The sequence below is a fragment of the Palaemon carinicauda genome, chromosome 45, assembly GCF_036898095.1.
Source record: "Palaemon carinicauda isolate YSFRI2023 chromosome 45, ASM3689809v2, whole genome shotgun sequence".
Lineage (NCBI taxonomy): Eukaryota > Metazoa > Arthropoda > Malacostraca > Decapoda > Palaemonidae > Palaemon > Palaemon carinicauda.
The window spans coordinates 36,432,655-36,448,821 of record NC_090769.1 but is presented as its reverse complement, the minus strand read 5'-3'; the positions used below and the strand labels follow the sequence as shown (position 1 = coordinate 36,448,821).

Below are 16,167 nucleotides of genomic sequence, written 5' to 3'. Positions count from 1 at the left end.
AATCCCATTCTTCTTTCTTGCTGGAAATCTGCCCACTTTTAAGACAATCGTCCAACTTAAGGCAGAGAATCTAAAATTGTTTAAGAATATCACCCCAATCATTGGTGCTTTCCACCAACAGATGTTGTACATGCATAAGAGATTCAATGGCTCTGGGATGGCAGACACTCTGGTATCAGCAGGAGTGGTAATGGATGGATCTGTGGACCAAGTACTACAAGGCAAACATTACAGGTGTGGTGTGCACTGCATCATGGATTGGAGAGAGGCTCTTATCCACCTTTGGCTAAGAGACATTCTTGAGCATGAGGAACTGTCAGAAAATGTGAAAGAGAAGCTGAACATTCTGCGTAACGCACTCACCGAAACACGAGGCACTTCACGAAGCTCACTCTGACCTTGAAAATGACAATAACACGAAGACTTTGATCAACAGCGTTTATGAGAAACCTGGTACCAACATGGGGGACTTTTGGCTTTCGTTCATAGAGATGTCAGACCCTTTTGTACAGAATCTTGATGCATGCCATGCTAGAAATGGACAGGAGTACATATCCTCAACATACAACATGTTGCCTGGACTGATGGCATACAACAACCATGATTATGGAAGGTAGCTGCCAGATTACTAGGCAATGTTGTCTTCGTTGTCAAATGAGCAAAAGGAATTCTTTAACAATAACTTTTCCCAATATATGACAGGTCTACCCTACTCCTGTCAACCACTTGACCTTTGGATCGAAACAACCATGAATCTGCTCTAAGTTGAAACAAGGATGGCGTTGCCTTTTGCAAAACGAGAAGCAACTGTTCTCTACAATAAAGAATGTAAAAAGGTGCCCAGAGTGAAGGCTGCAATGTCAAATGTGAGCGTCATAACAGGAAACATGGTTAGTGTCAACCAGCGAGGATGAAGAAGGATGAGCAAGCAGTTCAGGATCTACAACACTGCATGAAAGAAGTTAGCGCTGAACCATTTGATAACTCATCACCTTCACTGAGGTCACTGCAGCCTGGTCTGGTTGTTTCTCCACAGCTAGTACAAGACTTCAACACTGCTTTTCAAGATGGCCAAGATCAGGTTGAAACTCTCCTGAATGAGCGAGTATTCTCGAAGACAGCCTCTCACTGCAACCATCCACAAGAATAAAAGGCAAAGCTTTGCCAGTGAACAGATTTGTGCACCAGCAGGTACGCCTATGAAAGTGGCTCAGATGGAGAGATCGGGTCTGGCGGCCCTGGTGGACCTTGCAGAAGGATCTGGCATGCTCCCACTTGAGTCAGCCCTTGAGGGGAGAGTGACTGAGGAGTGCTTGTCTCTGTACAATGCAGATGAGTCAATGCGCAAAACAATGAAGAGCAAGCTCTTGGATCAGTTTAACCTTGACCCAGTTGTTCAAGAACCAGAAAACTACATCAGCATTGTCGACATGGGTATGACCTGGCGGCTAGCCACTCAAACACCAGAGGACCGTGAGGCAAAGACACGAGATGGCTCAAAGTAATGCTGGAAGGATTATCTAGAAAAGATCTGCAAGATAATTTTTCACGCAATGCCAATGCAAACCCTTACATCATTCTTATCAACGACAACCATGACCTTCCTTTTAGCATCAAGGATGATGAACACGATCGAAGGGCAGCAAAACATGCACATATTCCAAACGTTTTTCCAAAGCCCACAGACACATTTCCAGGAGCTGCTGAATTTAACCAACTTATGGTCAGACCAGGGAACAAGATCAGACTGCAAAAGCTCCTCAGAGAACAACTGAAAGTACAAGCTTCTATGATGTGTTGTGGAATAATCTACTGTGAGGGAGAAAGAGCAACCAATGTGAGCACTGGTGTGGCAAACACAGACTTTATTTTCAAACATCCAGAGGCTGACACAAGGATGTTCTCTGCCTATGCCAAGTTCAGGATGGGGAACTTTAATGGGTAAGTTGTACTTGACAGTGAAGATACAGATGTATACGTTCAAGCAGCATATCTCTCACAGCAACTCCCTGGTGATCTACTTATCAAACGCAAGCATGTCATTATCAACTCCTGTGACATGCTACCAGAAGAAGTCTCACAGATCATCACCCCTCTCCGTGTAATAACTGGCAGTGATCATACGTCAGGGTTCTATGGCCATGGAAAGGTGATGGAGACGGTGATCTCTGATCCCGAGGCAAGAAAGCTCCTGGGACGAATTGGTGAAAGCATCGACTTGGAGGATAGTATCAGAGCTGATATGAAGATCTTTGTACTGTCCTGTGTCTATGGTGAAAGTGCAGATGCTACTTGCGGGCAAGCAAGGGCTTCCAAGTGGCAAAAAATGAAGAAGACGAGTACGATCCGCCTCCTACCTGATGACGTCTCCTTGAATCCTCATGTTGAAAGGACAAACTATATCACATATTGCCAACTACACTACAACTTGTTTGACCATCCATCCCCTATTGGTCAAGGCCAGGAACTTGTGAATGGAAAATGCCAACCAGTGCGCTACACACAACCCCCCTTGCCCCAACAGCTCATGCTTCTTGACTCCACAGAAGAAAGTGAATCAGACAGCGAGATGAGTGAGTCTGGGGATTCAACAGATTCAGAAGTATAAAAGTCCCATGATTGACGTAGAACAATTGATTCAGTGGTGTACATTTGCTAATCAATATCAATTTATTTTTTGACATTTCCTTGTGTTTCAACGTGTTTCAACCATTAACCTTGGTTTTGTTGTTAAGTGGTTTTTGTGTCTTTACTTTTACTTCTATCATTAATAATATAATTCATCACAAAAAATAAACTTTCATTACAACGTTTGGTGCTCAAAATCAGCGGTCATAGTGAATTTGAATATGAAAAACAGGTCAAATCAATAAAATAACATTAGAAATGAATTTCCCATGCCAAAAAACCCTATAAAACATATTTTATACAGCACTCTAAGCCAAACCAGGAAAAAGTTAATTTTTTGAACTGGCGATGACGGCCATTTCAGGGCTCTCCAAAGTTATGCCCACACCTCCGCTTTCAGTGGTCACGGAACTTATGAAAATGACCCAACTAAGAAGATGGAATTGAAAAAGGGCTTCAGAGCGAAGAAACGCCTGAAGCTAGTTGTGTAGAGACAGCGGAAAAGGATCTTGCTCCAGAGAAGCTTGTTGAAGAAAAGACTGTAGAGTAGGACCTAATCTGTATGAATTCCAACTGTCAAAACTTGAATGGAGGATCCTAAACGGACGTCAGTGACGAGAAGAAGTTTAAGAATTTTGCAAATTCTACAATGTGAAACTCGTTTTCCCGGACCAAGGCAAGCTGGGAGTTGGGTTGTTGGAAGGAGCTGCTAATTAAGTCAAGCAAGCCTTGGATCACATCCAGGAAAATATCAACGAAGACATAATGGAGTATACTAATGAAGAAGAGCAGGAATCAATCCTTCTTCAACTGGAATCAGAAGGAGAAGAAGTAGAGAATCCTGTGCAAGATGTTCAGGAAGAAGTCTCCTCTCCACAACCCCTTGCCCCAGCCAGTCACTGAGGAAATAAGGAAGTCAATTCTGATTTAGGGGGTGTGGAGAGAAGATAAATGAGTATTCTTGATACAGCCTTTAAGATAGTGTATTATTGCACAACGAACAAGTATGACTTCTTCTCAGCAGCAGCAGCAGAAGGAGGACGAGCAGCAAAATTAGTAGGAGGACAATGACGAGGATCAGCAGAAGCAGCAGAAGCAGAAGCAGCAGCGGCACCAGCAGCAGCAGTAACAAAAGCAGCAGAGGGAAGAAGTCTGACTTGGTGTTGCATGGTTTGGTACCTGATAAAGATTCACTTGTATTGTTTCTTCATCAGGTGGACAAATGTAGAAAGAACAAGTCTCACTTCTCCTCAGCAGCAGCAGCAGCAGAATGAGGATAAGCAGCAACATTAGTAGGAGGAAAAGGACAAGGAGCAGCAGCAGCAGCAGCAGTAGGAGCAGCAGCAGCAACAGTAACAAAAGCAGCAGAGGGAACAAGTCTGGCTTGGTCTAGCATGCTTTGTTACCTGATGAAGATTCACTTTTACTACTTCTTCATCAGGTGGAGAAATGAAGAAAGAACAAGTCTGACTTCTCCTCAGCAGCAGCAGCAGCAGAAGGAGGACGAGCAGCAACATTAGTAGGAGGAAAAGGACAAGGAGCAGCAGCAGCAGCGGTGGGAGCAGCAGCAGCAGCGGTGGGAGCAGCAGCAGCAACAGTAACAAAAGCAGCAGAGGGAACAAGTCTGGCTTGGTCTTGCATGCTTTGTTACCTGATGAAGATTCACTTGTACTGATTCTTCATCAGGTGGACAAATGCAAAAAGAACAAGTCTGACTTCTTCTCAGCAACAGCAGCAGAAGGAGGACGAGCAGCAACATTAGTAGGAGGAAAAAGAACAAGGAGCGGCAGTAGCCGCAGCAGCAGCAGCGGCGGCAGCAGCAGAAGTAACAAAAGCAGCAGAGGGAAGAAGTCTGACTTGGTCTAGCATGCTATGTTTCCTGATGAAGATTCCCTTGTATTGTTTTTTCGTCAGCTGGACAAATGTAGAAAGAACAAGGCTGATTTCTCCTCAGCAGCAGCAGCAGCAGAAGGAGGACAAGCATCAACATTAGTAGGAAGAAAAGGACAAAGCTCAGCAGTAGAATCAGCAGCGGCAGCAGCAGTAACAAAAGCAGCTGAGTGAAGAAGTCTGACCTGTTCTAGCATGCTTTGTTACCTGATGAAGATTCACTTGTACTGTTTTTTTATCAGGTGGACAAATGCAGAAAGAAGAAGTCTAACTTCTGCTCAGCAGTAGCAGCAGAAGGAAGACGAGCAGCAACATTAGTAGGAGGAAAAACACAAGAAGCAGCAGCAGCAGCTGTATTGGAAGCAGCAGTGACAAAAGCAGCAGATGGAAGAAGTCTGACTTTGGTCTAGCATGCTTCGTTACCTGATGAAGATTCACTTGTAATGTTTCTTCAACAGGTGGACAAATGCACAAAGAACAAGTATGACTTCTTCTCAGCAGCAGCAGCAAAAGGAGGCTGAGCAGAAACATTAGTAGGAGGAAAATGACAAGGAGAAGCAGCAGCAATAGGAGCAGCAGTAACAAAATCAACAGAGGGAACAAGTCTCACTTGGTTTAGCATGCTTTGTTACCTGATGAAGATTCACTTGTACAATTTGTTTCTTTATTAGGTGGACAAATGTAGAAAGAACAAGTCTGACTTCTCCTCAGCAGCAGCAGCAGAAGGAGGACGAACAGCTACATTAGTAGGAGGAAAGGGAGAAGGAGCAGCAGCAGCAGCAGCACCAGCCGCAGCAGTAACAAAAGCAGCAGAGGGAAGAAGTTTGACTTGGTCTAGCATGCTTTGTTACCCGATGAAGATTGACCTCTTCTGTTTCTTCATCAGGTGGACAAATGCAGAAAGAACAAGTCTGACTTCTTCTCAGCAACACCAGCAGAAGGAGGACGAGCATCAACATTAGGAGGAGGAAAAACACAAGGAACAGCAGCAGCAGCGGCAGCAGCAAAAAAAGCAGCAGAGGGAAGAAGTCTGACATACTCTAGCATGCTTTGTTACCTTATGAATATTCACTTGTACTGTTTTTTCATCAGGTGGACTAATGGACAAAGAACAAGTCTGACTTCTTCTCAGGAACAGCAATAGCAGAAGCAGCAGCAGAGGCAGCAAAAGGAGGACAAGCAGCAACAGTAGTAGGAGGAAGATAACGAGGAACAGCAGTAGCAGCAGCAGTAACAAAAGACGCAGAGTGGAGAATTTTGACTTAGTCTAGCATGCTTTGTTACCTGATGAAGATTTACCTGTGTTGTTTCGTGGACAAATGCAGAAAGAACAAGTCTGACTTCTTCTCAGGAAAACCAGCAGAAAGAGGACGAGCAGCAACATTAAGAGGAGGAAAAAGACAAGACACAGCAGCAGCAGCAGCAGCAGCAGCAGCAGCAGCAGCAGCAGCAGTAACAAAAGCAGTAAAGGGAAAAAGTCTGACTTAGTCTAGCATGCTTTGTTACCTGATGAAGATTCACTTGTACTGTTTTTTCATCAGGTGGACAAATGCAGAAAGAACAAGTCTGACTTCTTCTCAGCAACAGCAGCAGAAGGAGGACAGGCAGCAACAGTAGTTGGAGGAAAATGACGAGGATCAGTAGCAGCAGTAAAAACAAAAGCAGCAGAGGGAAGAAGTCTGACTTGGTCTAACATGCTTTGTTACCTGTTGAAGATTCACTTGTACTGTTTCTTCATCAGGTGGACAAATGTAGAAAGAACAAGTCTGACTTCTCTTCAGCAGCAGCAGCAGCAGAAGGAGGACAAGCAGCAACATTAGTAGGCAGAAAAGTACAATGAGCAGCAACAGCAGTGGCGGGAGTAGCAGCAGCAACAGTAACAAAAGCAGCAGTGGGAACCAGTCTGGCTTGGTCTAGCATGCTTTGTTACCTGATGAAGATTCACTTGTACTGTTTTTTCATCAGGTGGACAAATGCTGAAAGAACCAGTCTGACTTTTTCTCAACAGCACCAGCAAAAGGAGGACGAGCTGCAACATTAGGAGGAGGAAAAACACAAGGAACAGCAGCAGCAGCAGCAGCAGCAGCAGCAGCAGCAGTAACAAAAGCAAAAGAGGAAAGAAGTCTGATTTGGTGTAGCATGCTTTGTTACCTGATAAAGATTCACTTGTACTGTTTTTTCATCAGTTGTACAAATGTAGAAAGAACAAGTCTGACTTCTCCTCAGAAGCAGCAGCAGAAGGAGGACGAGCAGCAACATTAGTAGGAGGAAAAGTACAACGAGCAGCAACAGCAGCGGCGGGAGCAGCAGCAGCAACAGTAACAAAAGCAGCAGAGGGAACAAGTCTGACTTGATTTATCATGCTGTGTTACCTGATGAACATTCACTTGTACTCTATCTTTATAAGGTGGACAAATGCAGAAAAAACAAGTCTGATCTCTTAGCAGCAGCAGCAGCAGAAGGAGGACGAGCAGCAACAGTAGTAGGAGGAAAAGGACAAGGAGCAGTAGCAGCAGCGGCAGCAGCAGTAAGAAAAGCAGCAGAGGGAAGAATTCTGACTTGGTTTAGCATGCTTTGTTACCTGATGAAGATTCACTTGTATGGTTTCTTCATCAGGTGGACAAATGTGGAAAGAACAAGTCTGATTCCTCCTCAGCAGCAGCTGCAGCAGAAGGAGGACGAGCATCAAGATTAGTAGGAGGAAAAGGACAAGGAGCAGTAGCAGCAGCCGTAACAAAAGCAGCAGAGGGAGTAAGTCTGACTTGATCTAGCATGCTCTGTTACCTGATGAAGTTTCACTTGTACTGTTTTTTCATCAGGTGGACAAATGCAGAAGGAACAAGTCTGACCTCTTAGCAGCAGCAGAAGAAGGAGGATGAGCAGCAACATTAGTAGGAGGGAAAGGACAAGGAGCAGTAGCAGCAGCGGCAGCAGCAGTAAGAAAAGCAGCAGAGGGAAGAAGTCTGACTATATGTAGCATGCTTTGTTACCTGATGAAGATTCACTTGTATGGTTTCTTCATCAGGTGGACAAATGTAGAAAGAACAAGTCTGATTTCTCCTCAGCAGCAGCAGCAGCAGAAGGAGGACGAGCAGCAACATTAGTAGGAGGAAAAACACAAAGCTCAGCAGTAGAATCAGCAGTGGCATTAGCAGTAACAAAAGCAGCTGAGTGAAGAAGTCTGACCTGGTGTAGCATGCTTTGTTACCTGATGAAGATTCACTTGTACTGTTTCTTTATCAGGTGGACAAATGCAGAAAGAAGAAATCTAACTTCTTCTCAGCAGCAGCAGCAGAAGGAAGACGAGCAGCAACATTAGTAGGAGGAAAAGGACAAGGAGTAGCAGCAGCAGCAGTAGCGGAAGCAGCAGTAACAAAAGCAGCAGATGGAAGAATTCTGACTTGGTCTAGCATGCTTTGTTACCTGATGAAGATTCTATTGTACTGTTTCTTCATCAGGTGGACAAATGCACAAAGAACAAGTATGACTTCTTCTCAGCAGCAGCAGCAGAAGGAGGATGAGCAGAAACATTAGTAGGAGGAAAAGGACAAGGAGCAGGAGCAGCAGCAGCAATAGGAGCAGCAGTAACAAAAGCAACAGAGGGAACAAGTCTCACTTGGTTTAGCATGATTTGTTACCTGATGAAGATTCACTTGTACCGTTTTTTATTAGGTGGACAAATGTAAAAAGAACAAGTGTGACTTCTCCTCAGCAGCAAAAGCAGGAGGAGGTCGAGCAGCAACATTAGTAGGAGGAAAAGGAGAAGAAGAAGCAGCAGCAGCAGCACCAGCCGCAGCAGTAACAAAAGCAGCAGAGGGAAGAATTCTAACATGGTCTAGCAAGCTTTGCTACCTGATGAAGATTCACCTCTACTGTTTCTTCATCAGGTGGACAAATGCAGAAAGAACAAGTCTGACTTCTTCTCATGAGTAGCAACAGCAGCAGCAGCAGCAGAGGCAGCAAAAGGAGGACGAGCAGCAACAGTAGTAGGAGGAAAATGACGAGGAGCAGCAGTAGCAGCAGCCGTAACAAAAGCAGCAGAGTGGAGAATTTTGACTTGGTCTAGCATGCTTTGTTACCTGATGAAGATTCACCTGTGTTGCTTCTTCATCTGGTGGACAAATGCAGAAAGGACCCGTCTGACTTCTTCTCAGCAACACCAGCAGAAGGAGGACAAGCAGGAACAGTAGTAGGAGGAAAAAGACAAGGAACAGGAGCAGCAGCGGAAGCAGCAGCAGCGGCAGCAGTAACAAAAGCAGCAGCGGCAAGAAGTCTGACTTAGTCTAGCATGCTTTATTACTTTATGAAAATTCACTTGTACTGTTTTTTCATCAGGTGGACTAATGCACGAAGAACAAGTCTGACTTCTTCTCAGCAACAGCAAAAGAAGGAGGACGAGCAGCAACAGTAGTAGGAAGAAAATGACGAGGATCAGCAGCAGCAGCAGTAACAAAAGCAGCTGAGGGAAGAAGTCTGACTTGGTGTAGCATGCTTTGCTACCTGATGAAGATTCACTTGTACTGTTTATTCATCAGGTGGGCATATGCAGAAAGAACAAGTCTGACTTCTTCTCAGCAACAGCAGAAGAAGGAGGACGAGCAGCAACATTAGCAGGAGGAAAAGGACTAGGAGCAGCATCAGCAGCAGCAGCAGTAGTAACAAAAGCAGCAGCGGGAAGAGGTCTGACTTGGTCTAGCATGCTTTGTTACCGGATGGAGATTCACTTGTACTGTTTCTTCGTCAGGTGGACATATGTAGAAATGTAGAAAGAACAAGTCTAACTTCTCCTCCTCAGTAGCATAAGAATTAGTAAGAGGAAAAGAACAAGGAGCAGCAGCAGCAACAGTAACCAAAGCAGCAGAGTGAAGAAGCCTGACTTGGTGTAGCATGCTTTGTTACCTGATGAAGATTCACTTGTACTGTATATTCATCAGGTGGACAAATGCAAAAATAACATATATGACTTCTCCTTAGCAGCTGCAGCAGTAGCAGAAGGAGGACGAGCAGCAACACTAGTAGGAGAAAAACGACAAGGAACAGCAGCAGCAGCAGTAACAAAAGTAGCAGAGGGAAGAAGTCTGTCTTAGTCTAGCATGCTTTGTTACCTGATGAAGATTCACTTGTACTGTTTCTTCATCAGGTGGACAAATGCAAAAAGAACAAGTCTGACATCTCAGCAACAGCAGCAGAAGGAGGACGAGCAGCAACATTAGTAGGAGGAAAAGGACAAGGAGCGGCAGCAGCCGCAGCAGCAGTAGTACCGGCGGCGGCAGAAGCAGCAGTAACAAAATCAGCAGAGGGAAGAAGTCTGACTTGGTTTAGCTTGCTTTGTTACCTGATGAAGATTCACTTGTACTGTTTCTACATCAGGTGGGCATATGCAGAAAGAACAAGTCTGACTTCTTCTCAGCAACAGCAGCAGAAGGAGGACAAGAAGCAACATTAGCAGGAGGAAAAGGACAAGGAGCAGCATCAGCAGCAGCAGCAGTAGTAACAAAAGCAGCAGAGGGAAGAAGTCTGACTTAGTCTAGCATGCTTTGTTACCTGATGAAGATTCACTTGTACTGTTTCTTCATCAGGTGGACATATGTAGAAATGTAGAAAGAACAAGTCTGACTTCTCCTCCTCAGTAGCAGCAGGATTAGTAAGAGGAAAAGGACAAGAAGCAGCAGCAGCAGCGGGACCAGCAGCAGCAACAGTAACCAAAGCAGCAAAGGGAAGAAGTCTGACTTGGTGTAGCATGCTTTGTTACCTGATGAAGATTCACTTGTACTGTATATTCATCAGGTGGACAAATGCAAAAAGAACATATATGACTTCTCCTCAGCAGCTGCAGCAGTAGCAGAAGGAGGACGAACAGCAACACTAGTAGGAGGAAAACGACAAGGAATAGCAGCAGCAGCTGCAGCAGCAGCAGTAACAAAAGTAGCAGAGGGAAGAAGTCTGACTTGGTCTAGCATGCATTGTTACCTGATGAAGATTCACTCGTACTGTTTCTTCATCAGGTGGACGAATGCAAAAAAAACAAGTCTGACTTCTTCTCAGCAACAGCCACAGAAGGAGGATGAGCAGCAACATTAGTAGGAGGAAAAGGACAAGGAGCGGCAGCAGCCGCAGCAGCAGCAGTAGCAGCGGCGGCAGAAGCAGCAGTAACAAAAGCAGCGGAGGGAAGAAGTCTGACTTGGTTTAGCATGCTTTGTTACCTGATAAAGATTCACTTGTACTGCTTCTTCATCAGGTGGACAAATGTAGAAAGAACAAGTCTGATTTCTCCTCAGCAGCAGCAACAGCAGAAGGTGGACGAGCATCAACATTAGTAGGAGGAAAAGGACAAAGCTCAGCAGTAGAATCAGCAGCGGCAGCAGCAGTAAGAAAAGCAGCTGATTGAAGAAATTTGACCTGGTCTAGCATGCTTTGTTACCTGATGAAGATTCACTTGTACTGTTTCTTTATCAGGTGGACAAATGCAGAAAGAAGAAGTCTAACTTCTTCTCAGCAGCAGCAGCAGAAGGAAGACAAGCAGCAACATTAGTAGGAGGAAAAGGACAAGGAGCAGCAGCAGCAGCAGTAATGGAAGCAGCAGTAACAAAAGCAGCAGAGGGAAGAAGTCTGACTTGGTCTAGTTTGCTTTGTTACCTGATGAAGATTCACTTGTACTGTTTCTTCATCAGGTGGACAAATGCACAAAGAACAAGTATGACTTCTTCTCAGAAGCAGCAGCAGAAGGAGAATGGGCAGAAACATTAGTATGAGGAAAAGGACAAGGAGCAGCAGCAGCAATAGGAGCAGCAGTAACAAAAGCAACAGAGGGAACAAGTCTCAATTGGTTTAGCATGCTTTGTTACCTGATGAAGATTCACTTGTACCGTTTCTTTATTAGGTGGACAAATGTAGAAAGAACAAGTCTGACTTCTCCTTAGCAGCAGCAGCAGAAGGAGGACGAGCAGCAACATTAGTAGGAGGAAAAGGAGAAGGAGCAGGAGCAGCAGAAGCAGCAGCAGCAGCACCACCTGCAGCAGTAACAAAAGCAGCAGAGAAAAGAAGTCTGACTTGGTCTAGCATGCTTTGTTACCTGATGAAGATTCACCTCTACTGTTTCTTCATCAGGTGTACAAATGCAGAAAGAAGAAGTCTGACTTCTTCTTCTCAGGAGCAGCAAAAGAGGCCGCAAAAGGAGGACGAGCAGCAACATTAGTAGGAGGAAAAGGATCAGCAGCAGCAGCAGTAACGAAAGCAGCAGAGGGAAGAAGCCTGACTTGGTCTAGCATGCTTTGTTACCTGAAGAAGATTTACCTGTACTGTTTCTTCATCAGGTGGACAAATGTAGAAAGAACAAGTCTGACTTCTTCTCAGCAACAGCAGCAGAAGGAGGATGAGCAGCAACATTAGTAGGAGAAAAAGGACAAGGAGCAGCATCAGCAGCAGCAGCAGTAGTAACAAAAGCAGCAGAGGGAAGAAGTCTTAATTGGTCTAGCATGCTTTGATACCTGATAAAGATTCACTTGTACTGTTTCTTCATCAGGTGGACAAATGTAGGAAGAACAAGACTGATTTCTCCTCAGCAGCAGCAGCAGCAGAAGGAGGACGAGCAGCAACATTAGTAGGAGGAAAAGGACAAGGAGCGGCAGTCGCAGCGGCAGCGGCAGCAGCAGCAGCAGCAGCTACAGTAGCAGTAACAAACGGAGAAGAGAGATGAAGTCTAATTTGGTCTAGCATGCTTTGTTACCTGATAAAGATTCACTTGTACTGTTTCTTCATCAGGTGGACAAATGTAGAAAGAGCAAGTCTGATTTCTCCTCAGCAGTAGCAGCAGCAGAAGGAGGACGAGCATCAACATTAGTAGGAGGAAAAGGAAAAAGCTCAGCAGTAGAATCAGCAGCGGCAGCAGCAGTAACAAAAGCAGCTGAGTGAAGAAGTCTGATCTGGTCTAGCATGCTTTGTTACCTGATGAAGATTCACTTGTACTGTTTCTTCATCAGGTGAACAAATGTAGAAAGAACAAGTCTGACTTCTCCCCAGCAGCTGCAGCAGTAGCAAGAGGAGGATGAGCAGCAACATTAGTAGGAGGAAAACGACAAGGAATAGCAGCAGCAGCGGCAGCAGCAGTAACAAAAGCAGCAGAGGGAAGAAGTCTGACTTGGTCTAGCATGCTTTGTTACCTGATGAAGATTCACCTCTACTGTTTCTTCATCAAGTGGACGAATGCAGAAAGAACAAGTCTGACTTCTTCTTCTCAGGAGCAGCAGCAGAGGCAGCAAAAGGAGGACGAGCAGCAACAGTAGTAGGAAGAAAATGACGAGGAGCAGCAGTAGCAGCAGCAGTAACAAAAGCAGCAGAGTGGAGAATTTTGACTTGGTCTAGCATGCTTTGTTACCTGATGAAGATTCGCCTGTGTTTTTTCATCAGGTGGACAAATGCAGAAAGAACAAGTCTGGGTACTTCTCAGCAACACCAGAAGAAGGAGGACGAGCAGCAACATTAGGAGGAGGAAAAAGACAAGGAACAGCAGCAGCAGCGACAGCAGCAGCAGCAGCAGCAGTAACAAAAGTAACAGAGGGAACAAGTCTGATTTAGTCTAGCATGCTTTGTTACCTGATGAAGATTCACTTGTACTGTTTTTTCATCAGGTGGACAGATGCAGAAAGAACAAGTCTGTCTTCTTCTCAGCAACAGCAGCAGAAGGAGGACGAGTAGCAATAGCAGTAGGAGGAGAATGACGATGATCAGCAGCAGCAGCAGTAAAAAAGGCAGGAGAGGGAAGAAGTCTGACTTGGTCTAGCATGCTTTGTTACTTGATGAAGATTCACTTGTACTGTTTCTCCATCAGGTGGACAAATGCAGAAAAAACAAGTCGGACTTGTTCTTAGCAGCAGCAGCAGAAGGAGAGGGAGCAGCAACATTAGTAGGAGGAAAAGGAGAAGGAGCAGCATCAGCAGCAGCAGCAGCAGTAGTAACAAAAGTAGCAGAGGGAGTAAGTCTGACTTGATTTAGCATGTTGTGTTACCTGATGAAGATTCACTTGTACTGTATCTTTATAAGGTGGACAAATGTAGAAGGAACAAGTTTGACCTCTTAGCAGCAACAGCAGCAGAAGGAGGACGAGCAGCAACAGTAGTAGGATGAAAAGGACAAGGAGCAGTAGCAGCAGCGGCAGCAGCAGTAAGAAAAGCAGCAGAGGGAAGAAGTCTGACTTGGTTTAGCATGCTTGGTTACCTGATGAAGATTCACCTCTACTGTTTCTTCATCGAGTGGACGAATGCAGAAAGAACAAGTCTGACTTCTTCTTCTCAGGAGCAGCAGCAGAGGCAGCAAAAGGAGGACGAGCAGCAACAGTAGTAGGAAGAAAATGACGAGGAGCAGCAGCAGCAGCAGCAGTAACAAAAGCAGCAGAGTGGAGAATTTTGACTTGGTCTAGCATGCTTTGTTACCTGATGAAGATTCGCCTGTGTTTTTTCATCAGGTGGACAAATGCAGAAAGAACAAGTCTGGGTACTTCTCAGCAACACCAGAAGAAGGAGGACGAGCAGCAACATTAGGAGGAGGAAAAAGACAAGGAACAGCAGCAGCAGCGGCAGCAGCAGCAGCAGCAGCGGCAGCAGCAGCAGCAGCAGCGGCAGCAGCAGCAGCAGCAGCAGTAACAAAAGTAACAGAGGGAACAAGTCTGACTTAGTCTAGCATGCTTTGTTACCTGATGAAGATTCACTTGTACTGTTTTTTCATCAGGTGGACAAATGCAGAAAGAACAAGTCTGTCTTCTTCTCAGCAACAGCAGTAGAAGGAGGACGAGTAGCAACAGTAGTAGGAGGAGAATGACGATGATCAGCAGCAGCAGCAGTAAAAAAGGCAGCAGAGGGAAGAAGTCTGACTTGGTCTAGCATGCTTTGTTACTTGATGAAGATTCACTTGTACTGTTTCTTCATCAGATGGACAAATGCAGAAAGAACAAGTCTGACTTCTTCTCAGCAACAGCAGCAGAAGGAGGACGAGCAGCAACATTTGTAGGAGGAAAAGGACAAGTAGCAGCATCAGCAGCAGCAGCAGTAGTAACAGTAACAAAAGCAGCAGAGGGAAGAAGTCTGGCTTGGTCTAGCATGCTTTGTTACCTGATGAAGATTCACTTGTACTGTTTCTTCATCAGGTGGACAAATGCAGAAAGAACAAGTCTGACTTTCCCTCAGCAGCTGCAGCAGTAGCAGGAGGAGGACGAACAGCAACATTACTAGGACGAAAACTACAAGGAACAGCAGCAGCAGCAGTAACAAAAGCAGCAGAGGGAAGTAGTCTGACTTGGTCTAGTATGCTTTGTTACTTGATGAAGATTCACTTGTACTGTTTCTTCATCAGGTGGACAAATGCAGAAAAAACAAGTCGGACTTGTTCTTAGCAGCAACAGCAGAAGGAGAGGGAGCAGCAACATTGGTAGGAGGAAAAGGACAAGGAGCAGCATCAGCAGCAGCAGCAGCAGTAGTAACAAAAGTAGCAGAGGGAAGAAGTGTGACTTGGTTTAACATATTTTGTTACCTGATAAAGATTCACTTGTACTGTTTCTTCATCAGGTGGAGAAATGTAGAAGGAACTAGTCTGACTTTTCCTCCTCAGCAGCAGCAGCAGAAGGAGGACGAGAAGCAACATTAGTAGGAGGAAAAAGACAAGGAGCAGCAGCAGCAACAGTAAGAAAAGCAGCAGAGGGAAGAAGTCTGGCTTGGTCTAGCATGCATTGTTACCTGATGAATTCACTCGTACTGTTTCTTCATCAGGTGGACAAATGCAGAAAGAACAAGTCTGACTTCTCCTCAGCAACTGCAGCAGTAGCAAAAAGAGGACGAGCAGCAACATTAGTAGGAGGAAAAGGACAAGGAACAGCAGCAGCAACAGTAACAAAAGTAGCAGAGGGAAGAAGTCTGACTTGGTTTAACATATTTTGTTACCTGATAAAGATTCACTTGTACTGTTTCTTCATCAGGTGGAGAAATGTAGAAGGAATTAGTCTGACTTTTCCTCCTCAGCAGCAGCAGCAGAAGGAGGACGAGCAGCAACATTAGTAGGAGGAAAAGGACAAGGAGCGGCAGTCGCAGCGGCATTGGCAGCAGCAGCAGCAGTGGCAGCAGTAACAAAAGCAGCAGAGGGAAGAAGTCTGGCTTGGTCTAGCATGCTTTGTTACCTGATGAAGATTCACTTGTACTGTTTCTTTATCAGGTGGACAAATGCAGAAAAAACAAGTCTGACTTGTTCTTAGCAACAGCAGGAGGAGGACGAGCAGCAACATTACTAGGAGGAAAAGGAGAAGGAGCAACAGCAACAGTAGCGGCGGCAGCAGGAGTAACAAAAGCAGCAGAGGGAAGAAGTCTGACTACTTGGTCTAGCAAGCTTAGTCACCTGATGAAGATTCGCTGTGCTGTTTCTTAATCAGGTGGACAATTGTAGAAAGAACAAGTCTGACTTCTCCTCAGCAGCAGCAGCAGAAGGAGGACGGGCACCAACATTAGTAAGAGGAAAAGGTAAAGAAGCACCAGTAGCAGCAGCAGTAACAAAAGCAGCAGAGTGAAGAAGTCTGACTTGGTAGCATGCTTTGTTACCTGATGAAGATTCACTTTTTCATATTATTCATTCTCATACTTATATCTTTCTCTGGGAACTGCAAGAGCATTC

General features: G+C 45.1%; 2 protein-coding genes across 2 annotated transcripts; one reads left to right on the top strand and one right to left on the bottom strand.

Annotated features, from left to right (window-relative positions):
- Nucleotides 1-3,614: 3,614 nt before the first annotated feature.
- On the bottom strand, nucleotides 3,615-4,024 carry LOC137634883 (angiomotin-like). The gene is made up of 2 exons (XM_068367433.1): nucleotides 3,873-4,024; nucleotides 3,615-3,807 (listed from the first exon to the last, which is right to left on the bottom strand). The coding sequence occupies exons 1-2, from the start codon at nucleotides 4,022-4,024 to the stop codon at nucleotides 3,615-3,617; spliced, it is 345 nt and encodes a 114-aa protein (XP_068223534.1).
- A 53-nt stretch (nucleotides 4,025-4,077) lies between these two features.
- Nucleotides 4,078-15,924, top strand: LOC137634882 (spidroin-1-like). The gene is made up of 22 exons (XM_068367432.1): nucleotides 4,078-4,092; nucleotides 4,315-4,488; nucleotides 4,761-4,871; nucleotides 5,190-5,315; nucleotides 5,405-5,592; nucleotides 5,844-5,982; nucleotides 6,260-6,337; nucleotides 6,705-6,836; nucleotides 7,135-7,269; nucleotides 8,191-8,316; nucleotides 9,054-9,173; nucleotides 9,453-9,578; nucleotides 9,889-10,008; nucleotides 10,306-10,443; nucleotides 10,757-10,885; nucleotides 11,190-11,264; nucleotides 11,626-11,742; nucleotides 12,280-12,408; nucleotides 13,346-13,489; nucleotides 14,863-15,012; nucleotides 15,276-15,392; nucleotides 15,715-15,924. Exons 1-22 carry the CDS (start codon nucleotides 4,078-4,080, stop codon nucleotides 15,922-15,924), a joined length of 2,799 nt encoding a protein of 932 aa, XP_068223533.1.
- The last annotated feature ends 243 nt before the right edge of the window (nucleotides 15,925-16,167 follow it).

What these genes read in the sequence shown, in the direction of transcription:
- LOC137634883 (XM_068367433.1), bottom strand. Translation starts at nt 4,024, where the DNA reads ATGCTAGACCAAGCCAGACTTGTTCCCTCTGCTGCTTTTGTTACTGTT. An exon ending in GCTGCTGCTGCTGAGGAGAA is followed by an intron (nt 3,808 to 3,872) that starts GTGAGACTTGTT and finishes AATCTTTATCAG; the next exon opens with GTACCAAACCATGCAACACC.
- LOC137634882 (XM_068367432.1), top strand. An exon ending in GAGGGAAGAAGTCTGACTTG is followed by an intron (nt 4,489 to 4,760) that starts GTCTAGCATGCT and finishes TTTTTTTATCAG; the next exon opens with GTGGACAAATGCAGAAAGAA. An exon ending in AATCAGCAGCGGCAGCAGCA is followed by an intron (nt 10,886 to 11,189) that starts GTAAGAAAAGCA and finishes TTTCTTCATCAG; the next exon opens with GTGGACAAATGCACAAAGAA.